Here is a 25,613-nt window from a genome sequence, read left to right as displayed (position 1 = left end):
TGAATCCCTTTATTAATATGTAATATTCATACTGCTTTAAATGAACAATTTGATCATATTTCTCATCTTTTCTGAGCCAGAATTATCTGCAAAACGAATTAAAAGCCTGTCCCACATGATTTCAGTGATCTCAGCAAATATTAGCCTGGGCTTACTGTTGTAAGCAGTTTTATAAAGAAACTATTTTTTTTCTACCAAACTACACCTGCCAATCATATCAAAGTACAGAAGGAAGCGTGCATCTACTCATGGACAAGAGGCTTGTGCTCACGACAGTGAGAGATGTAAACATTTATAGCATCCTCCTCGGGTGAGCTGCACTGTTAGCTAAGAGGTGCTTTTACTTGAAACTGCTCACAACAAGGTCTGTGGATTATCTTGAGTATGCAGGTCATGATTTCTGGAAAGAGACATTGCTGTTGAGTTGTTTATTTTTTTCAATTTGTTTTGGTGCTTTGAGTACCAAATGGTGAGTGCCATCTAGTTCCATTAAATCTGAGAGAAGGAAGACAGTGCAACAAACAATCTGTACCGATAAATAGCACTACAGGTAAGAGGGGAATATGTACATTTTTATTAGGGGGTTAACTTGATATGCCTGTGTAGTTTAATCTAAAGGACTGCTTAATATTTCATTAGCTCATAATGTTTTGGGTGACATGTTAGCCTTTAACCTGAACATTAACCACATTAGCCATCAGATTATTATTATCACTATCAGATTAAATTTGCCTGTTTAAAAATGTGACGGTTAAAAATTGAATAAGGCACTAATCAGAGGAAAATACCTCAAAATAGTGCTTTAGTAAATATACCTTACATTCCACCACTGATTAAAACTATTCTATATTATCCATAGTATCTATAGTACTATTATCTTAATAAACTGTGACCAAAATTTGAATAAAAAAAAAGTATAGTCTGTGGTTTACAGTCTTCTGGATGAAAAGAGAAGAACACTGAACACGACATCATTTCCAAGAGTTTTAATAATTTACTAAAAAAGAGTGTAAAAGTAACAGATCTCTCCCACTAAAGTGGATCTGCTTGATATTCAAAGTGATGACAGATGTAACAAATTTTTGCAAACTTGCCCTCGTCTGTACATTTGTGTACACTTACTTGGCAATTCAACCTCTTGGCTGCAATTAAATGAGTTTTGTACTGTATACTGTATATCAAAAAAGCTCACAGCAAAAAAATACTTTGATATGAATCACTTGAAAGTAAACCAACCAGCATGAAATGTACAGCTTTAAGAAAAAACTTCCAAAAAACACAGCTGAAAAGTGTATATACAAACATGCTAGGAATCTAACAAAGAGCAGACTGAGTGAAGCTGAAGAAACAGGCCTTTCTAATGGTTTGCTTGACATCATTTAGAAGAGCCAATGAAATAAAGCATCGTTCTTAAATATTTAATAACCTTGCAATGTTCAAATACCATGGTCTTCTATTCTATATTATAAATATAGAGTATACTGTATCTCCTGCATCAATTAGTTTAATTTAAACTCATTAAATAAAAAGGTAAAATGTTCAGTATCTGTAGAAAATAAAAAAAAACAAACAACTAAAATGCATTTTCTTTGATAAATGTTCATACTGTGTCCACTTTTACAGAGATGGTTGTGTCCAACACCCTTATCATTAAGTGCCTGCTTGGAAGAGGTAATATATATTTATGTATATACATATATATATCAAATTCTATGACATGTTATAATTTGTATAAATATGGCATCTTTACAATTGCATTAAAATGACAATTTTTATTTCAGATCCCAAGACAATTAACAGTCAATTGGGGAAAAAAAGGCCTTGTTTAAGTTTCTCATTTTCTTGTTTTAAATATTAAAAATAAGTCTCAATTCTTTGCAAATGTACGTCTTACATTATAAACAACACTTCTGTCTTAACTGGTCAAATATTTTCCATCGTGTTCATATCTACAACACTTTGGAAGGTGAGGAAAAAGTGCCATTATCAAATGCTCCCCCTTTGGAGTGAATGAGGACCCCCTTTCAAAGTAAAGGTAAAAGTTTCATCGAGCGCCTGCAAGTCCCAAAGAAGCTCAACAGTGCAGTTCTATACAAAAGAAATGTAAAAACATCATTGATGTAACAAAGCCATGTGTTTGTGTCCTCATGCCACTTTGCTGGTTGTACAATATGGAGTTGTGTGGCCCTGCATGGACGTCCCTTTTCACAGGTGAAGGTGTGAAGATAATCGTAAACAGCTTCTCTGTAAATGTCAGACGCTTCAAATGCCACTAAGAGGTGTCAGCCCAAGTGGGACGTAATGCTGTTTTGATCAGGAGAAAGTTAACAATGCGATATGTCAGTAAAATGGGCATAGTTGGATATATCCATCTGTTCTCCCCCTCAGAAAGCACCATAACTGGCACGGGACCAGTTGTGACGGCACAAACTGTGCTGGGTTTGCAGGGTGTCTCGGTTAATGAGTGAAAATTAAAGTCAGTGTTCAGAGCGTTTCACTCTTCTTAATCATTACATTCCAGGAATGGGAAAGTCTGACTCGCTCTGTCCTTTATTTGGCCATTAAATCCACGTCTACCCGAAACAACCGAAGAGCTCTGGTGCTCTCTGGTGCCCAGAAGGAGGAAGCGTAGGCACAGAGGAAATGAAGGTAACCATCAGTCCCCTACAGTTGTCCTTGAAGTCTTGCACAGCTAAAGCATGTTCAGGATGGCATTGTACATTTGGATCAGTACGGCCAAGTGGACAGGCAGGCAGGACTGGCGGTCTTGGGTGGCAGGGGTGCACGTCAGCCAGGAGAGGGCGTTGTACTGCTCCAATACAAACCTGTGTGAAAAATATATTAGCAGTGACCATTCATATGAAAATGTAACTTTAAGGTATATCCAATTAACAAATCTTGACTTCCTTAATCATAATACTGTAAACTAAGCATTTCACTGTCAGGATTATTGAATATTTATTAAATATTAGTTAAAAAAAATTCACAATGTTGTAGCACATAAGCCCCCTTGTCACAGAGTAGTACGGTAAGGTACAGTTCAGTTCGGTATGCTTTTTTCTGTCTCCACTGTGAAAAGTGTGGATGTTACCAGTGGTACCGTTCCATTCCATCCCCATTTTTTGGTCACCCTTCTGTTGGGGTACCTAGCACACAGATGTGGTACTAAAAGGTTGAGCTGTGAACACTGCAGTCTGTTGTCCTGTCAATAGCAGACGGTCACTCTGCTCAGGGCTCAGGGCTGTTGCTGGTTTTTAGGCTTATGTAGTTTTAGGGCCGATCTTCTGCTCCAGAACCGCGGTCGGATGGTCGGATGAATTTCTGACAAATTTTGGTTGGCCGGCACAGACATTCGCACAGTTGAAGCAGAGCCACAAGCTGATTCACCAACGTCTGTGCATTTATCCCTCACTGCGCCTGCGCGAAGACATATATCACCATGGCGACGCGTCGGTGGACTGTAAATATGGAGGCCAGGTTGGTTGAGCTGTGGCAACAGTATGAATGCCTGTTCGACGTTTCTTCTTCCACCTATCATGACCGCTATCAACGAGAGAAACGCTGGCAGGAGATAGCCAATAGTCTTCAGCTGCCTGGTAAGTTTTTTCTGCTCTCATTTTCAAGCAAGCGCAACAAACACACAAGCTAGCACACTAGACAAGGTACAACACACACACACACACACACAGGGTGCACCCGGCTGTAGCCAGCTTACCTCCAGCTCTCGTAAAATGGACAAACCATACTGTCCACGTCTCTCAAGCCATCTTCGAGTCCATACGCGCCGACGCCTCTTCTTTTTGGACGTTTCGGCACACAGTATAGCGCAAATCATCAAAGCAAACCGCTTGTCCTGCACTTCCGGAACAAATCGGAGCTTTCAAATGTATCTTTATTGACAGCTGTCAACGGGCAGGACAGTCAGCAGGGGCCGACGAGCCATTTCCACCCGTACAGTGTGAGCTCTCTGATCGTGCTTGATGATCGGAACGTACAGTGTGAGCACATAAATCATGAGCTTCAGCCGCACATCACAGACAATTCACTCGTACAGTGTGAGCTGGTATTAAGAATAAGATTTTAAAAATCGTACAGTGTATGCCTGGCTTTAGAAACAATAATTTAATTCACTGGGATGACTGCCGGCAACTTTTAAGGTGGAACGCTTACTTGTAATGTTACTTAATGCATCAGTTGAAAACGTGACTCAATCAATAGACCTTAAATTTCACTGTGACAACTTTGAGCATTACTTTACTTTTTGTTGTCTCTCTTGGATGACACAGACTTTTAGTAATGAGTGGATGTTCAAGCGTTTAAAAATATATATTATATTCAACCAGATTATATGAACTGCATGTATTCTAATCCTCACTCTGAGAAAAAAAGAAGAAAAACGTCATGGAGCGTTGTTCCTGTGGGCTATGGCAACACTAAACCCCTGAGCTTGCCTTAGAAGGACTAAATGCACAGATCGGCTATTTTTAGATACCCCATGGAGAGAAACTCTCACTGCAGCCTGTTCTATTTTGTTTTGAAAATGTCAGCGTGCAAAACTGTTCTGTGGACAATAAACAAGGTGCAGACTGATAAAGGAGGAAATACAATGAATGCTGGACTCAGCAGTGAGTGACAACAACCCCGCCCACACATGAAAGGGTACTGTTTGCTGTGAAAACGCTAAGCGGACCTACGGTCTAGGTACCATGTCTGAAGGCTTACTTTGGGTTTGAGAGGTACCATACCAACAGTGTTTGGTGGAAATAGGTCTACAGTGTACATCTGTATTTCCTCTGGAGAGTCTGGTATCACTGCTCTGATTGTTAATTTGACTTGAGTTCTATCACCTGTGTCAATTTGATTTGAGTTCTATCACCTGTGTCCACTCACCAATCAGGACCCTGACACTCCCAGTTGAGCCTATAAATAGGCCTGCTTTGAACATCATGTCTCCATTTGTAACCCTGATGAAGACCCAAGAGGTCGAAACCGGTTGGTTTTTTTTAAAGTGTCTTTGTACAAGCCATAATAAAATAAAGGCTTTTTAATGAAGTAATCAAGCTACCTTTTTTCTTTCCCTGCTCCATGCAAGAGTGCCTGAAGTTTGTTTTTCGTCTTTGGTAAGATTTTGAGCCCTCTTCTTCAAGAGCACCTGCATTTTTTCCTTGAGTTTTTGGACAATAACAATCGGTCCTTGAGCACACCACTACCTCTCTTCTCAGGTCTACAATGACACTTGAAAATATCTTATTTATCTTTGTCATTATTAATCATCAATGAGCTATTTAGATTTAATCAAGACAATTATGATAATAATGATAATTATAATTGTTATGTTATCTGGAACTTGCACTTATCATTTCTTATCAGTTCTAATGCAAATAGCAAGCTGTTCATTCTTACTGATAAACAAATAACTTTAACACACCTACCTGTTCCTAGACACATTATAATGGCAAACATATATTGTTTGTTAACAATGTGAAAATTAATGATAAGATGACTTAAACCCAGATTTTTATTAACTACTTGAATAAGGCTATTAGCCACAGACCACGAAGGTTTCATCCTGTGTTGTACTCACCCTCCAGTATCTGCTTTCACTAACAGTCCACTACAGCAGATGATAATGAAATTTAAAGGGATGACATGTGTTATATATTTACCTGAGCACATCAGAGGTGGTCTTTGAGTCTAAGGGGTGAGGGGTCCTCTTAGTCTTCTCTGACACCAGCTCATCTGACTGGGCTATGGAGATGTGGTGGTGAAGGGAGGCCTGACATGAAGAAACAAAGAGCACGATGTAAATTGTTGAAACATGCCTGGCTACACTCCTGTGAGCAGCTGTAAGCCTCTTGAATGTTTAACCACATAATTAAAAAGCATTTCGGTGCAATCTTATTTTAATCAATTCATCAGCATCACTTTCCATCTCTGTATGTTTCCATCTCACATAAGCTTTACTGGTATTCTCCTGTGTTTTGAGTACCTTGAGGAAGAGTGGACACTGGCTCTCAGCCTGCGGGCAGGAGGCCCAGAACCAGTGGGGAAGTCCATTTGCTTGTGCAGTGGAGACGTAGTAGCCCAGAGCTAGCGGCTGCTGTTTCAGCTCTTCTGGGGGACTGTCCCTGGACAGCAAGCGCTCTCCCTGGCTCTGTACACACAGGGGGAAGGCAAGTTATTAATTACAAACCTTCACTGCCTTTCAAGTCCTTGGCCATGATCTTAACCATTTTATTCATCTATCTACTGAGAATCTTATAATTCTGGGCCTTTGTGCTGGCATGAGTGGGTTGTCCTCTTTTAATAAGAATGAAAACATGTTATGTTCACAGCAAAGAATGAAATCATAGAGAGAGTACTGACAAAACTGGTTGCTAAAGTTAATAATATTTATTATTACATGGCTTTGTGGAACATTCGATTGTGATTATTAACAGACCGCTCTATGTGAAAGACCATTGTTATAGACAGCTTTGGACCAGAGCTGCTTAGCAGGCGCAATAAAACTCATTTTTAAATCAATAAAATAATTTTTAACTCAACATTTTGTGACGAATTATTGATTTGATAATGGGATAATGTACAGCTAGTGGTCATAATGGTGAAATGGACCCCAACAGGGTGATGCAGGGATCATCCTGATGTACTGTATGCCGTGCCTTACTTAATTATGTCAGATCTCCTGCAGATATATGGTAGGTCAGTAATTGTTATATTAAATCTGATTATTATTTGGTTCAGTTATTGGTTTTTTGAGCAGTGCTTGACCCCAGAATTACTTTATGTCAAGTCAGATATGTCTAGGCAATGCATGGAATCCTAATAGATCAAAACATATGTACAGTACACTGCATTATAGTGCAGTATAGTTGAAGTCATACAGCTCCAACAGTCCCATTTGCAAAGGAAAAATCTTCTTTCTTTAGGTGGTAAGCATTTTTTTTCCCATGAAGTCCAAGTTATTGAAAAAGAATAACATGCTGTACATATTTGCATTTTCTGCCTGCAGGTCAATGCGGTAACAACATACACGGCTAACAAAACATAAGTTTGCATAACAGTTACTATTGCTATTGTTCTGCTGCACAGTGTTCCCACAGTTTGTCAGTAGTGAATAAAATGTTCTGTGCTATAGGTTGTCAACACATCTCATCTCCCGTGCCTCCGAGACAAATTCCTCTGCATCCATTATACTTGGCAAAACTATAATTCTGATCCTTGTTTGATTGTTCGAAATGAAGCTCCCATGCTTCGACGTACAAAATCAAATCTTAACCTGAAGAGATATGCATTATAGTAACAATAAAACCATTCTGTAATAAACACTTGTACATAGCAACTGAAATGCACATTATATAGAACATGACCTTATAGTAACTATCCATATGTAACTTTTTTTCCTCCAGAATTGTTTTGGTACATCAAGGTTGCTCAGCTGAATCAAGCAGAAAGATCTCAGTGAAGTTAGGTCAATCGGGTCTGATCACACCCTGTACTCTTCCTTCCTGTGCAGGATCTGAGCCTTATTCCTTCTTCAGAAACAATGTCTACGTGTAAGTAGTGTAAATACAGAACCATGCTCTTTTCACGTGTAGGGCATGTAGGTCATTGTATTCCTTTGTAAAAGGGTGTCATGTGCAACAGCCCAAGCCACTGTGGGATGTTTTCTTTCCCCTGGCCCATGACTCACCTTGGTGTGCTGGAAATGTGATCCCATTCCCATCCCGGACGGAGAGCCAGGCGAGGGCACAGGAGAGGTGTTGGGGGAAGGGTGGAGGTTCCCTGTGATCAGCATCATGTCATGGCCAATGTCGTTCTCCAGTTCGTCGGGAAACGGCAGGTCGAACATGTCATCTGAGGGAAAAATAGAGATGAAAATTAAGAAAGATTAACTTTGGTTATTGGCAAAACAGATGTCCAATTTGGGGTCATTTTGCATGGTTTAAATTAGTTAATATTCCAACAAATGTGTGTATCTTTGGTACAAGACACAGTGAAAAAGTACAGATATGGGGACACAAGCTGTTTGTGACTGTGGGGTGACATGTTCTAGCACAAAGATGCCACCTGCTGGTACAAAATAATATATCTATACCATTTTTAAACAAGGGTTTAGTCTTATCTAAATCTCAAGACTTAAGTTATCTGTTGAGTATAGTAGTTGCTACCATTATTGTCCTCGGTAGGGTAGGAGCTGGGTGCCAGCTGGGTGGTGGCAGACGTTGGGAAGACAAGGATGTGTGTACAGGAAGCATCCTGAGGTGTGTTCAGCTGCGAGGTCTGCAAGTTCAGAGCAGTGCTACGGCCAAACACTGAGCCCATGGTGACTGCATCTGGGTACACAGAGAAACACAGAAACAGTGATGGGACTATTTCTACTACCTCCTGCAAAAAAAGGGTTTTCTGAACAATATTTTAAAGCATGTTTTTGTACCTTATCTGTGTTTTTATGAATATATTGTCACTGTTACTGTCATTTTTGACGCAAAAACTAACTAAACTAAATAACTAAACTAAACTAAATAATTCCAGTGTACTGCAATATCTGATATTATAACCACTATGACTATAAACATCATCATTGTTATGTTATAACAGGCTACTAACCAGGCATGATCACAAAGGAACCCTGTGGCTCCATGGCGACCAGGCAGGCACTGAGGATACTGGGGGAGTCGGCAGCTGAGATCCCACACATGCGACAAGCATCCTTCAGCTGGCGCCCTATTGAATGGAGGGAATGCTCCCCGAGGAGTGAGCTCCAGTCTGGTTAAGAGAGAGGGTGGGGGGTGCATGTGCGAGAGAGAGAAGAAGATAAAAGCAGGGGTATTTAGAGGGAGAGAGATATGAAAAGTACTTTAGCAGATCATTCTCTAATTGATTTTTTCTATTAACAAAATTCTTGAGGGAAAATGAATAAAATGACATTTAAAAAAGGATAAAAAAAAATACAGTAAATGATAAAACATGTATATAACAATTTAAAACAAGTGTGTGTGTTTGCACCTGTGTTTGCCCAGTAGATTACTATAAATGGAAATTAGGGAAAGAGCCAATGCCAGAGAAGCTGAAGAAAATGCTGAATGAATGTCTCTATTCACTACTTTGTCTTTGCTTAAAGTAGAGTTTCCAAATTAGCATACACTCATATATGCTTGTCAGTAAATGCTCTCTGGGAAACAAAGTGGTGATGCTGATTATAAAGTAACATCTTATCCACATTTGAATGGAAGAAAGAAAATCATATTTTGCAACAAACGTGTACTCTACAGATTTATTTATCAAGACAAGTCCGATTCCTTCTGAACAGACATCACCCACCTTTTAGCTCCCCGTGCCCCAGCCTGCCTAATCGACCAATCACAATCCTCCATGGCAGTGAGGTCATCTGGATGATGCCAATACACCATTCCCACAGCTTCTGTAGACCCATCTTTCTGGCTGAAACTTTAGGACGTCGCGCTCTGAAGTGAGAAAAAATAGCATATAATCTCATACAAACAAAAGCTGAACAATTCAAAATTGTGCACAGAAGTAGGACCACAAACACCGCGTTCACACCTGTTGGGTACATCTATATTGATAATGTTGGTCTCCAGGAGCTCCCCCTGCTGGTCAGTGCAGGACACCAGGATCCAGCGCTGGTCATGTGATAAGCAGTATCCAACAAATAGCACGTTGTATTTAGGAGGGATCTCTGCCCATATCTCTCCTTGTTCTGGCTGCTTGGGACGGGTTGGACCAAGAATGAAGGGTGGAGTGTACAGCTGCAGTGGGCTGGGATGCTGGAGAAGGAAGATTTGAAGAAATAAAAATGAATTAATATAGGTGAGTAGCATATGTGAGTGCGAATATTATTATTATATTCAGTGTATAATATGACAAAAGTTGCTTAATTTCCATGCCTACCTCTGGACTCTTAAGCACAGAATTGACAGTGGACACTGGTCCAAATCCAGTCAGGGACTTGATGTGTGTTTGCTGGGGCAGCAGACGTCTGCATTGGGAGTAACAAGAGAAGGCCAGGGAGCGCAGATGTTGCAGATAGAAATGGCTCTCCCCACTGGCCGGCTGGAGAAGATACTGGCACGGCACCACCTACATGAGGTGCGTCAAAATGGAAATAAAAGATGGTGAGAACAAAAGCAAGTGAATTCTGTTGAATTCTGTCCTGTGTAAATTTGAGTGTCTTCCAACCTGTAGCACCAGTGCAGGTCTCATCATCTCAGGCAAAGTCTGTAGCATCTCAGTGTAGCAGCGAAGAAGCCCTAGCAGCCAAATGCTACTGGCCTCCACCTCCTCGCTCTCCTCTTCCTCTCCCCCTTCATTTCTTGCTCCACTTGAGCTAAGAAAAGCGTCCACTATGTAAATAACAATTGCTGGTGGGTTGGCGAGGCTGTCCATTGAGTCGGCCACAGTGGGGATGCCGATTCTAGACTGCTCAGCGGTGCTGGAAGACAGCAAGAGAAGAAAGAAGTTGCATTATGATTGTACTAAGAATGAGGTCATTTTCTCAGTAATGCGGGTCTTACAGCTCAGGGTTTTCTGCTGGTGTGTTGGCTGGTGGTGTGGTACTGGAGGACCCTTTAGAGTCGCTGGCTGCTCCTTGGGTTGTCTCCCCTGTCTGGTTTGAGGCTGTTGCAGTCGGAGTCGAAGCGTTTGCTGAGCTGACAGCCCCGGAGGCTTGTTCACCATCAGGGCCCCAAGCTTGAGGCTGCCCAGAAGAGGCAGGCTGGGAGGATGATGTGGGGTTTAAAGGAGGCTGGACTTTGGGAGGCAACAGAAGACTGCTGTCCAAAGGCAGGGCTGACAGCTGGGGGGCTGCAAAAAGAAAAATAGAAACAAAACAAATTTTAAAAGCTGAATAGAGTGCAACAGAAGTGCCTGGATGGTATTTTTATTGGCTCATATCAGGTTGGTCTGCTTCAATATTCTCACCAAGCTGCTGCTTGCAGGCGTAAGCGTAGAGTTTCAGTTTGCTGAGGTTGTCGGTGTGCTGCTGTCCAGCCCAGGGTCCAGTCACCCACTGATCCACGTCCAACTCCTCCAGCTTTTCTGGCTCCACTTCTTCCCCCACACGCACGAGGCCATCCCTGGACACCTTGGCCAGAGGACGGTGCTTCCCGAGGCGGCACGTCTGGAGACAGAAACAGAGCTACTGTTTATTCTCTCATTAGCAACACGTATCACATTATATTACACAATGTGCTGAAATTCTACTTCACTTCTGATTTGGAATCCAATCTCTTACCTCGTAAACAGCGCTGAGCTCCTGGAAGAAGGCCCGGGCTGCAGCCAGCAGAGAGGGGCTATTGGGACACAGCACCACATATGCCACATCCCGCTGCCCACCATACGGCTCCAACAGCAACTTCTCCCAAAAAGGTAACGCCAAAGGAGACAATGCCAAGAAGTCTCTCTCCCGGTCATAGCCCAGTAACACTGTAGGGATCGGCAAGGGCTCTGGTGACTCTTCCGAACCTTAAACAAATAAAAACAGTAGCATGTTTAGTTAGCTATAGTCTAATGAAGAGTTGTAGCATTACAGGTAACATACAGTAAATAATAATGAGGTAGAGGATTAGTTTTCTGCATAAAAACAAAGATGTATTGAATCACCGTAGGAGCCTCTCCCAGCCATCTTATGGAACTGCTGCCAGGTGAGAGGACCCTGAACATGCTGGATGTTTTCCCAAGTCCGTCCTGTTCTCTTCTTCTGGATAGCATCCTGCAGGAAAGGCTGCAGAGACAGCAGCATACGAACCATATCCTGGGACGACAACATGTTCATGTCCACCACTGTGGAGATTGGCAGACACATACAAACACACACACAAAGGATACATGAACAGATGCACACGTTAACATGATTCTATACACCAAAGAAACAAATAAACAAACATAAAACACATCAATACATACAGTAGTTTAGATAACACAGAGGTAGCTAGACATACATAGAAATAATATTCTCAACAAAGATCTGTAAGTATACATGTACATTTTACACCCCTTGTTTAGCAGCCAAATCATGTTTCTTACCATTTGTGTGAGGCCAGGAGTGAAGGGCGGTACTTCTGACAACAGCTGCATCTACTTTCCCTCCTGTGGGGTTATCCACATACTGCAGCCCCTGTTCCAAGGCATTGTAACAGTCCACACAGGCATCACTCCCATCTGCCCACTGCTTCTCAGACATCCAGCTTTGAAGCAGCGCCCCCTTGCGGCCATGGCAAGAACAGCTGAGGGGGAGATGCAGTGATGCCAGGGAAGAAATAGGCTGGGAGCAGTGCTCCTGCAGAAGGATCATGACTGACGGACAGGCGGGGGCTGCGTCCTGTGGCCGCTTCGCCCTGGGGTCACCCATAGTTGGGTCACGCCGGCAAAGAGCCAACCTCCTCTCGGCCGCCCGGCCTACCTCAGAAGTCCGACCGTAAATATCCAGCTCGTCCTCAAGGAAGAGGCCAGTGCCATGGGCCAGCCGCCTGTTCACAATGGCACTGAAGCCACACATACAGCGGTACTGATCTTCACAAGTGGAATCAGGGATATACACCCCCACATCTGCTCCTTTGACATTCATATTGCAGGCACAGATACAGCAGCTGTCAAAGTTGCGATCCTTGAAGACGTTAAGGACAGAGTCAGAGAGCAGGAGGATAGCGTAGAGGCTGTGGACCTCAGGCAGAGAAGGTCCTGGCCGAGCTAGGGGCTCTACAGAGCTAAGAGGCAGGCTGGTGGAGGGCGTGGAGACTGGCGAGCTGAGCTCAGTACCATCCTGCTTCACCGAGCCCTGCCCAGAGCTCGCAGCGTTAATACCTCGTGGTGTGCGAGGGGTTCGCGGAGTGGGCACAGAGAAGCGGGGAGTGGCAGGAGACGGGAGGATGCCAGCTGTAGTGCTCACAGAGGCAGTGGTGGCACTCATCTGGCCGTACTCCTGGTCTGTGAGGGCGTTGACACTGGGCATGTTTCTGGAAAACAAACACAAGGAACGAAACAAAAACTAACAGTCAGATAGACAAACAAACAATATTACTTTAAAGGTCTGAGCAGCTGCTCTTAAAGGCCACCATGCTCCTTACACCCAAACAGAGCATCCTTAGAAAACAGCACTCTTTCTAGTGAGGCTAAAAAGTCAACAACACATATTTATCAAATGCCATTAAAGACCTCTCAGTCACGAAAGCCTGCCATAGCTGACTACTCACGTGTATCCGTCTCTGATGAAACCAGTATTCTGGGGATGCATGACCGCTGGGAAATGCTCCATTTTGGGCATGAGGGCCCAGGATGGACGATAGTAGCATTGCTCAGGAATCTTAAGTGGTGGTAGACTCTGGCTGGGCAGGCAGGAGAGCGGAGCAAACATGGAGGAGCCTATCTGTGGCTGGATAGAAAAGAAATCATGGAAAAATGTAAGAGGTATATGGGGGGAGTCTATCATTTGGTGACACATTACACTGAAAATACAAGATGGGTTAAACACTCCCATCTAGTAAGCGTGCATGCAAGTTTACAAGAATAAAGGTACTTAAGTTAGCAGTTACATATAATGCTAGAGTAACTCATGTGTAATTTAACACAAGGTTATTTGGGAAAACCTAGAGAGATGCAATTTCACTGTATTTGATGAACACTCAGTGGACATATTATATTAAAGTACAACCCCAATTGTTTACAACCTCCTATTCCAAAAAAGTCATGACACTGTGTAAAACTTATTCTGACGAGTCCACATTTCAAATTATTTTTGGAAATCATGGACACCATTTCCTCTGGGCTAAAGAGGAAAAGGACCATCCAGACTGTTACCAGTGCACAGTTCAAAAGCCAGGATATGTGATGGTATGGGGGTGTTAGGGCCCATGGCATCATGGGTAACTCTTACATCTGTGAAGACACCATGAATGCTAAAAGGTCCATACAGGTTTTGGAGCAATATATGCTGCCATCCAGACGACTTTTTCAGGGGCATCCCTGCTTATTTCAGCAAGACAGTGCCAAGTCACATCCTGCACGTGTTACGACACTGTGGCTTCGTAGTAAAAGACTGCAGGTACGAAACTGGCCTGCCTGCAGTCCAGACCTATCTGCCATTGAACATGCGTGGCGCATTATGAAGCCCCAAATACTACAATGGAGAATGCGGACTATTGGGCAACTGAAGTGGTATAAACAAGCAGGAATGGGAAAGAATTTCTCTTTCAAAACTTAAGTAACAACAGTTAACAATTAGTGTCCTCAGTTCCCAAATGCTTAGAGAGTGATGTTAAAAGAAAAGTAGTAAACATGCCCCTGTCCCAAATTCTTTTGGACTGTGTTTCAGGCATCAAATTCAGAATCATTATATATATTTACACAAAAAAGTTTATCATCTTGAACATTAAATGTCTTGCCTCCATAAATGTAATTAATGAAACGTAGGTCAAAAATAACTTGAATATCATTGAATTCTCTTTATATTTACCTTTAACACAGCACCGAACTTCATTTGGAATTGGGGTTGTACCAGTTAAGAGTCCATTTTGCTTTTAATATTGGAAGCACTCTGTTGGGTTCATATCTCTGGACTATACTAAATGTACTGCCATGGTCTGAATATGGCTGGCAGTATTGTATACTTTTTTTTAAGTGTCAACAAATCACACAAAAAGACTACTATCAACAGCTCAATGCTCTCAGCCCCTAGCCTGTTGACATGAATCTTAAAAATATCAAATAACAAAACTATTCCTCAGTTTTCTAAAAAGGTTGAGTAATGTCCTTTTAAAAGTTGGGCACTGTAGTTTTAAGTAAATGTTTCTAAAATAGAGGTAAACGGTTCTAATGTGGATTCAAACACTTTAAGTGCACCAGTGTATTTGCAACCACTTAAGTTGCTCCTACACATTTTGTGCCACATTTTAGCTTTCCCATCAATATAAAACAAAGACAGCAACATCTGTAACAACATTTATAGACTCTAGTTTCGGTGATCATGTGCCCCCTCTAGCCTCTCGACATTTTATTGTCAGTTAATCACGACAATATCTTTCATTCCTGTTAGTTTGAGCAAGTCTCACAAACCTCCCCTGACCACTCTTACTTTACAAGGTACTGTTCCCCACGTTAACTAGCACTGAAAACATGTTGATTACATACTACAGCACACTCTCTGAATGATAGAGGCTGAAGTACAATCCAATGAAAATCGACTACATCTGGAGCTAACACGCTGTTGTCATTAATTTACTTAGATCCAATCCATTCTAATGCTAAACTGAACCTTTTAATTCCGTTTGAATGTTTTACGCATTAAGCTGCACTTACAATACTTGCTGTTTTGGAGGAGCTCGTTGTTTGTGTTGAAGAGCAGATGGAACTAATAGTGGCCACAAAGTGCATTCTACTATAATTAACATCCCCTAGCTGCAGTCAGTACAGATGTCTGTCTCACAACACAGAGACAGCTCATTAGCGATCTACAGGTATCAGTGAAACAACTCCACCATGATGTGTGAGCCTGACCAGCTGCCAGTCAGTCAACAAATCCTTGAATCGACTTCCTCTTGATGTTTTAAATGGATAAAAGTAATTTATGAAAGTAATTAACCAGTCTAAGTCTCTATTCCCATACTTTAGTGTAATTTCCTCAGTTTACACTTCAACACATGATGAACAAAGCTGAATGCGCCGCTACATGTGCTGGTAATTGGCGATCGATCCACCTCTCCTCACCTTGATATCGTCCTGCCGGGGACTGACCATGCCCTCTTCAATCTCCATCCTGTACTCAGTAAACTGGGTGGAGACTAAAGGTGGCAGGTGGTCAGATGCTCCGCTGGGCGCAGGGGGCTCTTGGCTCGGGGTGTCACGGTACGTCATGATGGGGGAGAAGGCTGGATGCTGCTCTAAAGAAGGTGGGGTGGGAAACATCCTCTGGAGGTCTGCTACTGCTGAAAGGAGACATAAATGAAGACAGAGAGGAAGAGAGGAGGAGGATGAGGAGAGAAAAATGTAGTTTACACAGGTGTTTTGAGACTACAGATAAAAACTGTAGTTAGATGGATTTCATCAAGATTACAGAACTGGCAGTGACTCACTTGATGGATAAGGTACTGCAACTCTCCCTTCTTTCCCCAGAGGGCGATCTTCTGTTGATACTGGAAGCTTGGTTGAGTGCTGGTTGGGGTAAACAGTCTACAAATTATTACACATAAGAATAGAGGATCAGTTTTAATTAACACAATATTTTTGCTTAAGAACATTGAAGCATAAAATAAAGTGGATAATGACTATAAGAATTACACTAATAATGTATCATCTGTTTGCTCAAAATGAAACTGCAAAGGACGGTAAATGCTGTTTGTTAAAAAACAAAATATGTAAGAATATAGTGCATAAATGATGAAGTCTCACCCCCAACTCTTCCTCATCTTCATCAAATATGTTGTCTAGATCAGAGATGTTGACCACGAGATCTTTTTCTCTCGTCAGAGAAGGGTTGGCTTTGGCAGCTCCGTCATCCTGACCTGATTCATCTAAAAAAACAATTGATTGATTACCTGCACTCTGAAATATGGATCGCACTCAGTTTGTTATAGAATATGCGTATGATGCTGATGTTGGTGGTGGCTATGTCCCACCTGATTTTGGAGCGGAGTTAAAAATGGACATAGCATCTTTCCCATCAGGCAGTGCTCCATTGCTGGTGATTTCTTCTCCCTGGTGGAAAGTAGAATATTCTCAGATCAATTCAAGTCAAAATAAATATCTTCATCTTCTAACCGCTTCATCCTCTTGAGGGTCGCGGGGGGGCTGGAGCCTATCCCAGCTGACATTGGGCGAGAGGCAGGGTACACCCTGAACAGGTCGCCAGACTATCGCAGGGCTGACACATAGAGACAAACAACCATTCACGCTCACATTCACACCTATGGACAATTTAGAGTTATCAATTAACCTAGTCCCCAATCTGCATGTCTTTGGACTGTGGGAGGAAGCCGGAGTGCCCGGAGAGAACCCACGCTGACACGGGGAGAACATGCAAACTCCGCACAGAAGGGCTCCCACGCCCAGGATCGAACCGGCAACCCTCTTGCTGTGAGGCAAGAGTGCTAACCACCACACCACCGCCCCAAAATAAATATATTTAACCAAAATAAAAAGCCAGGAGCCCCCCTTTTCAATAAAGATTACATGGGTTAGACATAAAACGTGCTGTATTTTGTGCCCTAGCGCAAGAAGTCATGTGATCTGTGGTTTAAATATTGTTGACAGTGTTTGGGAATCTTAACTGTCACTGCATTGTGTTTCTAAACTGTGTCCTACCTTGGCCTTCTTGCTGGGTTCTCGCCCTTGACCCTTTAACCTCTTGGAAGAAGAGAAAGTGTACTCGATGTCTCCTTCCTTAAAGTCGTAGGGATCGTCGCCAGGCTCCCGCAGTGCCTCCACACCCGGTTGCTGGAACAGGCCCAAAGTGTGGATGTGGTCCCTCAGCCGCTCCTCTGAGATTTTAAATCTCTTTTGAGTCTGCATGTAAAGTCTGGAGGAGACAAAGAGACAATCGTAATGAAATAATGTGCAGTACTGGTTCCAGTAGTAGTGGTAAATTATTTCTGTCTTGCTTGCTTTCTTGTGTGTCCTCATACCTTATCTCATATTTCATAAATAACTATGGTGCTCTCACTGGATGCTTCACACAAATTAGTTTTAGTAGTAGCTGATAATGGAGCTTAATCCCTTCACATCCTGCTGTTTTTATTGTTGATTCTTTTGTATTGGACGTTTTTCCATTTATGAGTATTTATACTTCATACTCTTCCTCTCCAAACTACACCTACAATTCTGCAAAACACTACTATGGTGTCCCTCGTCTACCTCTTTAGTGGATTCCCCTCGGTGGCCGTCTCCGTCTTCACTTCCTCTAATTTATCACTAGGGAGTTCACAGGGTCTGAAGTCAGTCTTATCAGTCCTGGGAGTCCTGAATCCTCTCCACCAGCCGGCCCCATTCTCCCTCTGCCTCAGCAGAGCAGTATACACAGCTGTCTCGCTGGTAATCAACCCCAGCCCCGAAGCCCCATCCTGACAGACGGGCATATCCACAGGCCCATCCAGGACCTCTGGGTCCTGCACTCGAGGGTGCGGGCTGAGTGTGGGGGGAAGTGGAGACATTGGCGAATGCAGAAGGGAATCAGGGGCTTTTCTGCCATTGGAGAGGGGTTTGGGATACTTGCAGCTTGGCAGCGCAGCCAAAGGCTCCAAGGATGGCTCCAGCGCCACGAGACCCCCGAGCTGGGGCCCTCCGGGTGAGTCCTGTTCCAGAGGGGTCTCCTGTGTGACAGATAGACGGTGGTGGAAGGGGATCATGGCCGGCCTCTTGGACTGTTTGTCAGCCTTTTCTGTTTTGTCACTGGTCTTGTGTTTGGGTAGGGAAGGAGGGTATAATGACGGGCCAGAGGACTGAGTGGGGTTGGCACTAGTCTGGGGGTTGGCAGTGGGTGTGGTGGTCAAATTCAGCTTCTGCTGCTTCAACCTGCAACAAAGTCAAGTGGGTTAAAAAACAAAAACTATTGAAAACCCTCTAAAGAACAAAAACATTTAGTTTAGTTTTTCCCAGACTTTAAAGTTTTTTTTAATTTTAAATGTTCTCTTGTCTAAATTGGAGCATCCAGCTTGAAAAAGGTTTTTAATATAAATAATTATTTTGCACTAAGCATGAACACAAAGCTCAGCTGCTGTACATGTAAGTACAGTGCTGATACTGAACAGCTCGGGAGCAGCTCTGTGGTACCTGGAGCAGCTGCAGGATGCTCTCGCTCCCAGATCATTGAAGTCCCACATGGATACTCCATTTGGCACTTCCTTTTTAGGCGTCACGTCAGTTGGTGGATTCGGCCTACGGGGAAAAAACAGATCCATGAGGGCACCAGCTCAACTGCATCACTGCACTTCCATAATAATCACACCAACCAGAGGACACAAACTCAGCAATGGTTGAACTTACACATGCTGAGGCTGGTTGAGATAACACTCCCTCCAGGCCTGATGGACGACCTGACAGGTTAGCTTCTTCCCAGAATGCTTTGGGCTTATGCTGGTGACCCCCATGCTGCTGTCCGGTGTGGGGACACTGGAGACGGAGGTCACAAAGCCACTGTCCGCTGAAAAGATGGAGGGTGGGACAGGTGTCATAATGCAGAACTGTGCACGGGATTTTAATGAATAATTAATGTATGTAATGTCCTGCAGGAAGGTGCTAATTTGTTACCTGAGCAGGGCTGCTGCGGTGACGTTGGTGGTGTAAGTGGTACGCTGCAGTGGTTTGGCTCCCTGCTGAGGCCCTGAGCTGCTGGAACAGGTGGAGGCTGCTCCACTGGTAGGTCCCCCTGGGCAATCAGCACTAAAGCAGCTGGGTAGGTCATCCTTACTCCACCTAAGAAGATGGAAAAGAAGGGCATTATTCACTGTTATGAAACAACATGGCTGGTGCTCATTTTTAACTGCAAGGTTTATTTAAACTGTCAAAAATGAGGACCATATGGAGGAATCAGTTAAAACAACAGCTGTTTTTTTTTACACAATTCTGTACAAAATGATTGTACCTAAAGATATCTTCACCCTCATCACCTTACGCATTTATTAGAGGAGCGACTTTCAGAGCATTAATATAGCGGCAAACAACTATTTGCTATGGAGAGTTATAGTGGAGTAATGGTGTCCTGAGCAGAGAATGAAGTCATGCTCCCTCTGTGTGTGTTGTAATCTGAGCGTCTCTGTTCTTTCTTGCTGTAGCCACGTCGGCTGTCCCACTGAGTGTATCCTAATGGCTAGCTAATCACTGCTGCTGTGAGCTCATACTGTGCATTACTGTGATAACACTGTGCCGAACCATGATGGTGGCAGAACAGCATCATCATGGAAGTGCAACCTCACCACCACCACTTCTGTCATTATTAGCACTGTTCACAATGTTAGCACTGCCTGCTTAGCCACCTCCATGTTGAAGGCTGTGTGAAAGCAATCCTAGCTCAGGCTCTGAATGCTCAAAATAGCCTCTTTTACACTGCTTGTGGGAATGTCACGCTGTTTTTCCGTCTCGCCATTCTTTGTAAAAGGTACAGTCACAGACTAGGGACAAAGAGTTGTCTCGCCTTTAATGTCTATGTAAAAGGGACAGCCAACAGGACGGGACCATGGCCTGGGCCAGGGTGTGATGTTTTGACAACGTGTTATGTGTGCGACCCACCCTTGGGAGATTTAAAAAAGCAGCTAGCAGCAGTTAGCAGCTAACTCGAAGAGGACATCAGCCAAAAATGTCATGTCATGCCATTTTTATTGTTTAGAAAGCACTGTTGATGTGTATGTTATATGACATAATAGAGGCTGACGCTGTTGTGTTAAACATTACACCCATCACGCTTCTTTTGCTGGCATGCTATCTAAAATCATACATTGAAGCAGCATAATGCCGCTGTTTTTTTCGGTTCTGGTAAAAAAGTAAAGGCAGTGTAACAACAGGACTTTGTAGCAGCCCTATTGCATGATCTCTGTGTAAAAAGGTCTAATGTCACATACAACTCCTTTCATATTTTGCTGAAGAAAGGCATCCATATATTTATAGTAATGTATACATATTATAAGTACAGCAGCTTTACAGTACACGCACTGCACTTGCTCTTAATCCATTAATGTAATCACACACTTTCACTGCTTATATAAAAACATATCATCTTAAATCCCCTCACACTCTCCTCTTCACTTTTATTTCAAAGCAAAGCTGAGACAGACTCTCCTTCTTAGATGTAAAAGCCACTGGTATCCATAGGAGTTTTGATCATAATCAGGTCAAACTGACGCTGTGGGATCAGACTGATTAGACAAAGCTGTTAAGAGTAACTCCCCGGGGCTTTTGCCTCCACTTCCCTATCTTTCCTTTCTGTCTTTCCTGCACTCTCCTCCCTAACAGTCACTTCCCCTTTCCCACTCTGAGATGTGATAAAAGACTGTGAGGATCATTGCAGCCAAAGTACACTTCAATAGCACCCCATCCACTAATACCTCAGCTCAAACTGTCTGTGAGTCTACACAGAGGCCAAGGGAGGGTTCCACACTCTTTTAAATCCAACAAACATGTTGACTCTTCCATACCTACGATGACCTCCACTGCCGCGTGACAGTTGCGATCGTACGCCTGGCTCGCTTCCTCTTTTTCCTTTTCTCCACTTCCCTCTTTCTGCTGTAGTACCATAGGGTAGAAGTAGCTCCACTCCTCCATCAGCTTCCGTGCTGCTGGGTCACTCATCTTATAGGCCTGACCTGTTAGAGTGCCGCTCAGACCATACGGACTCAGGATCACTGCAGACGGATAAAACAGAGTGGAAGAAGAGAAGATATAAAGCATGGTGTAATAAGTAAACTTAAATAATTTCATTTATGTCATTATACTTCACTATGTTTTTGAAAGTTGTTAATGCTACTTTGATCATTTCACATGTTTAGTACAATATGGCATGTTGTATTGTACATGTCCATCATTTTCTGGTTTTCCTTTATTGCAGTGAATGCTTACTGGACATCATTTTGTTTTTGTTCTCTGTACATCGTTCATAAAAGATAAACAAACAAACAAAAGAAACAATGTCTTTGTGGTATCACCTTGTACTGGTGTGGCGGAGGTCTGTGCGAGGCGGATGTGGTTTTCTGTGATGTGGTATGCAGGCTGGTGCTGGGCGATCTCCACACTCGTGCACACATTGCTCTCCCCGTGGAGGAAGAAGGAGAAGGAGCATGATAGGTGTTCACTGGGGACAGAAGACAGTAATGGTTTAGAATGTGGGACTGAAGATAAGCGAAAACAGTACAGGAGTGTGATGGTGTAGATCTTCTGTGTGTGTGTGTGTGTAGTGAGCTGATCATAGAAAGATGTGAACAAAATCTTTCACTGTCATTCTGTAGCAGCAGCAAAGCTATAATAACACAAACAAACTGCACAATTGAGTCGGTGGAAGACCGGCAACTCCCATGCGCTGTGAGGTAAAATTACTCTTTCTGTCAGCGGAGTTTGGTGGTTTTGAAGAGGGTGATATAATGGCTTTAGTTTTCCCATCAGGAAAGGGCTGTCTGGTGACAAGGTAGTGTCAAATTAATCTTAACAAAGCATACACCTAAAGTAATATAGATTTTTATTAGGTGGTCCTTTTTTGAGGAGGTATAAGTATGTTTTGCTGCTGCCCTCGTCCACAGCTACCGGACTCCTTTGACAGAAACACTAATTTTACCTTGCAGAACACAAAGAGTTACTGGTCTTGCTGCCACTGCTAGTTTGTGTTCTTGTATGACTTTCGGAACCGTACTTACATGGCTTCCACAGAAGTACATGGGTTTACATGTAGCAACAACATTGTGCAGAAACCTACATCAGGTAACATAGTAATTAAGCTTTCAGCACAGCTTGGGAAAATAATATTTTTATGCTTACATACAACCAAAATTTGAATTTTTGGGTTTACCTAGATGCAAAGCACTTCTGAAAAGCTACAGAATGATATGAAATATGGGTTGAAGGAAGGGAGGGCAGCCTATGTCACCATTTTTTGATATTGGCTGAGTGAGAGTTTCTATGCAGATGGACCTGCCCTTTAATTAATTGGCAATATGCACTCTAATTGCACTGTAAAACAGAATCTTTGTCCACTTCAACTGTTAACATAATTAAACTGAGCTTTAAATCAAATCAAAATTACATCTAATTGTGCTAAACTTGAGATTAAACAAACCCCTAAAATCACATCTATCAAAAAACAAGTGTACAACATGAATATGTCTTTCAGGCGGCAGCGTGACAGATGACGACTGCTTTTCTCCAAACAGCAATTTGGAGAACAACACTCAGAATGTGTCTTTGTAAAAGCCTCGCTAAGCTCTACCTACATTGATCATCTTCATCATTCCCCACACGGGCTTCTTATTGCAGGTATAAATCCTCATTTGCTTATGACTGATTGTGGTGACTACATGTTTACATATGCAGCGCTCTCTTTATTACGCAGCCTCGGCATAGTTTATCATGCATTGCTCCTTTTTTTAATCACAGAGGAGTAATTGTTGGGGCCTTATTGCAATCTACATACCAGTGGGCGGGCTGGACATCATTAACTACAAGACGGCTTCACTGATGTATATTTTTAATCTATAAAGCTCCTTACCACCTTGGTTTATATATATCAGACTGACAATAAAGTCAGCAGGTACTGTAATCTCCTCGTGATTACCCCTGCTGCCTATGCAATATCTCCTTTGCCCTAAGGGAGCCGGACCTCCATTTGAGCTGTAATGGATCATCAAATTCAATAAAATGGCCAGTTCCACAGTCACTCATGGGCAGAACTAAACGCAGTCTTGAGGGAGCCAAATATCTTGTGGCGTTGATGGTGACGGCCTCCAGATGGCGCCGAGTGCACCCAAAGAGAGAGGAGGCCAGTTTCCCTGCTTCATAAATATTCCTGATGCTCTGGCAGTCAAAAACATACCCTCATAACAGGTGGTTTGAACACAATGATGCACAATCACAGGAGGAAGAGTACATACATATGCATACACAAGCCTGCGACACAAGCACACACAATCTTTCGCTCACACACACACACACACACACACACACAGCACTTGTCTATCATCTCCTCAGTTCACATCTGTACATATGAGTCAAAATGCTTTCAATGTCATTGCCCTCCAACCTTGTCCTCAGTGCATCATTACACCATACGAAGCGCTATATATAGCTGCATGGAGACACTCAGGGGAACAGCTGCAAGTCGAGAGTACCAGTCCAGCTAACTACATGCACATTTGCACAAACAATTTATATTCAGCATATTCACCAGCCTATTGAAAACATACTCCAATTATGCAATTTACCTATATGAGCAGGCACGACTAAGGGCGCTTAAGAAAAATAATGTTTTTTATGTTTTTTCACTGGCTGATTGGTTGATTGATTTCTAAATTGTATGTATTTCACTGTGTTCCACTTTCTGTTCTGGCTGCACTGCACAGATTAAATAAGGCTGTGAAATGAAGCATCCATTAGAATTTATTTCCCTCTTGTGTTGATAATTCTGTTTATATTGTTATTATATATTTTTATGAGATGTGTGCGCACTGATCGGGACTGATGTGTGTACAAAAACACGACTCCCTTAAGACCCCTCGTAAAACGCAGCTCTGGCCAAATAGCTCGGAATCACTGTCGGAAATCATCTGTTCTCTCTTTGTATCGCCGTCTCTCTTTCGCCGTCATAAAATCAGACAGCAATCCAACAGAATTAATGGCTGGCTGCTTTTGATATTTCCACTGGAATTACTATGTGCTGATAAAGAATTGTTCACCTTGGTGCTCTCAATTAAATCTACGTGATACATTGCAAAGCAAAGCCCCCAAAAAAAGGCGACTGATGAAAATTATCGAAGGCATTTAATACTGTGTACAGAGGGAAAGTTCAGCTGGGTACACAGTTATAATTGATAAACTATACAAGCAATCAGTCTCACCATTAACTAATGTGCAACAATTATGACCTAAGATCTATTATAGCTGCAATAAAGTGCAATTAAATGCGAGTCAGGGAAAAGCAGAACTACAAAAAGAGCATCAAACTGTAGGCTGACGCAGCTGGGAGATTGATGCTCCCTGTCCTTTTACAAAGGGCATTTTTCTGCACAGTAAGCGGGTGTGAGTGTGTGGACACACTGGGCTTCTTGCATCCTCGGGGACATTTGTGCACTCGGCAAGCGTGCGTGTGTGTGTGTTTGCATGCGTGTGTGTGTGTGTGTGTGTGAGGACAGTGGACAGAGATGTGAGGCAGCTGTGTGTGCTGGGCTGTATGAGTACAGGTATTAATAAATGAAGAGGAGTGATGGCTGAGACTCGCCTCAGGGCTGACAGTACTGGAGAGAGATAGAGAGAGGTAAGGGGGGGACTGAGAAAAGAAAGTGAGCGTGAGAGGAGGAAAAAAGGAGGAAGAGCAGGGTCGAAGGAAAAGACAGCAATAGAAGGAGATGGAGACAGAGTGAGCACTAAAGGTAGAGAAATGAAGGGGATGCATGAATAAGACGGAGATGTAAAGGGAAAACAGAGGGATAGGGAGGAAATTAGGAGGACAAGGAAGGAAAGATAAAGTGTAAAATGAGGAGTGAGAGCAAAACGAGTGTGAGAGAAAGAGGAGGAGGTGAATAATTCAGTGCCATGCACTGCAATTGCTGCACACATATCGATGAGATCAGAGTTTTAATGGGTGGCTACTGAGCACAATTTTATGGTGAAATCAATCAGGGAATGTCGAGTCGGAGAACACGAACACACATCTCTGTCCGTGTGTGTGTGTGTGTGTGTGTCTATTTCATTTGGTTTTACATGTGCGGCTTAGCTTATATGCCTGCAAAATATAGTCAGGCTCTCATATATGTGCAGATGTAAATACTGTATGCATGTAGAGGGAAGCTCAAATGCACGCAGATAATCCCCCAGTTATTGCAGCTACATACGAACTCACACGTGTGCATCACGTTTGCATGCCGCTGAGAAAAAAAAAACAAAAAGTAAAGCGACTGTGTTGGGTTCACGCGACA

The 25,613-nt window shown here is 42.8% G+C and overlaps 1 protein-coding gene across 4 annotated transcripts in view; it reads right to left on the bottom strand.

The window, feature by feature from the left end:
* Positions 1–971: 971 nt before the first annotated feature.
* Positions 972–25,613, bottom strand: part of LOC125905718 (mediator of RNA polymerase II transcription subunit 13-like) — a 98,810-nt gene continuing 74,168 nt past the window's right edge. The window contains exons 5-31 of one of the 4 annotated variants that reach the window (XM_049603887.1): positions 21,642–21,787; positions 21,135–21,341; positions 19,255–19,419; positions 18,991–19,147; positions 18,778–18,882; positions 17,863–18,519; positions 17,314–17,527; positions 16,629–16,707; positions 16,402–16,523; positions 16,086–16,182; positions 15,721–15,935; positions 13,212–13,390; positions 12,046–12,974; positions 11,623–11,802; positions 11,255–11,484; positions 10,942–11,140; positions 10,536–10,824; positions 10,201–10,453; positions 9,913–10,101; positions 9,565–9,788; positions 9,325–9,467; positions 8,611–8,769; positions 8,172–8,336; positions 7,694–7,857; positions 5,990–6,154; positions 5,667–5,776; positions 972–2,825 (exon numbers count right to left, since the gene is read on the bottom strand). In XM_049603887.1, coding sequence (XP_049459844.1) covers positions 2,693–2,825; positions 5,667–5,776; positions 5,990–6,154; positions 7,694–7,857; positions 8,172–8,336; positions 8,611–8,769; positions 9,325–9,467; positions 9,565–9,788; positions 9,913–10,101; positions 10,201–10,453; positions 10,536–10,824; positions 10,942–11,140; positions 11,255–11,484; positions 11,623–11,802; positions 12,046–12,974; positions 13,212–13,390; positions 15,721–15,935; positions 16,086–16,182; positions 16,402–16,523; positions 16,629–16,707; positions 17,314–17,527; positions 17,863–18,519; positions 18,778–18,882; positions 18,991–19,147; positions 19,255–19,419; positions 21,135–21,341; positions 21,642–21,787 — 5,875 coding nt within the window. In that variant the 3' untranslated portion in view covers positions 972–2,692. Of the gene's footprint in view, positions 2,826–5,666; positions 5,777–5,989; positions 6,155–7,693; positions 7,858–8,171; positions 8,337–8,610; positions 8,770–9,324; positions 9,468–9,564; positions 9,789–9,912; positions 10,102–10,200; positions 10,454–10,535; positions 10,825–10,941; positions 11,141–11,254; positions 11,485–11,622; positions 11,803–12,045; positions 12,975–13,211; positions 13,391–15,720; positions 15,939–16,085; positions 16,183–16,401; positions 16,524–16,628; positions 16,708–17,313; positions 17,528–17,862; positions 18,520–18,777; positions 18,883–18,990; positions 19,148–19,254; positions 19,420–21,134; positions 21,342–21,641; positions 21,788–25,613 lie in introns of all 4 variants that reach the window. The other 3 variants (XM_049603890.1, XM_049603886.1, XM_049603888.1) reach the window with 3 other exon arrangements.

This window comes from Epinephelus fuscoguttatus, linkage group LG18 (genome assembly GCF_011397635.1).
Source record: "Epinephelus fuscoguttatus linkage group LG18, E.fuscoguttatus.final_Chr_v1".
Classification (NCBI taxonomy): domain Eukaryota; kingdom Metazoa; phylum Chordata; class Actinopteri; order Perciformes; family Serranidae; genus Epinephelus; species Epinephelus fuscoguttatus.
Note: the sequence above shows the minus strand (reverse complement) of the source record. Positions and strands in the feature narration are given on the sequence as shown.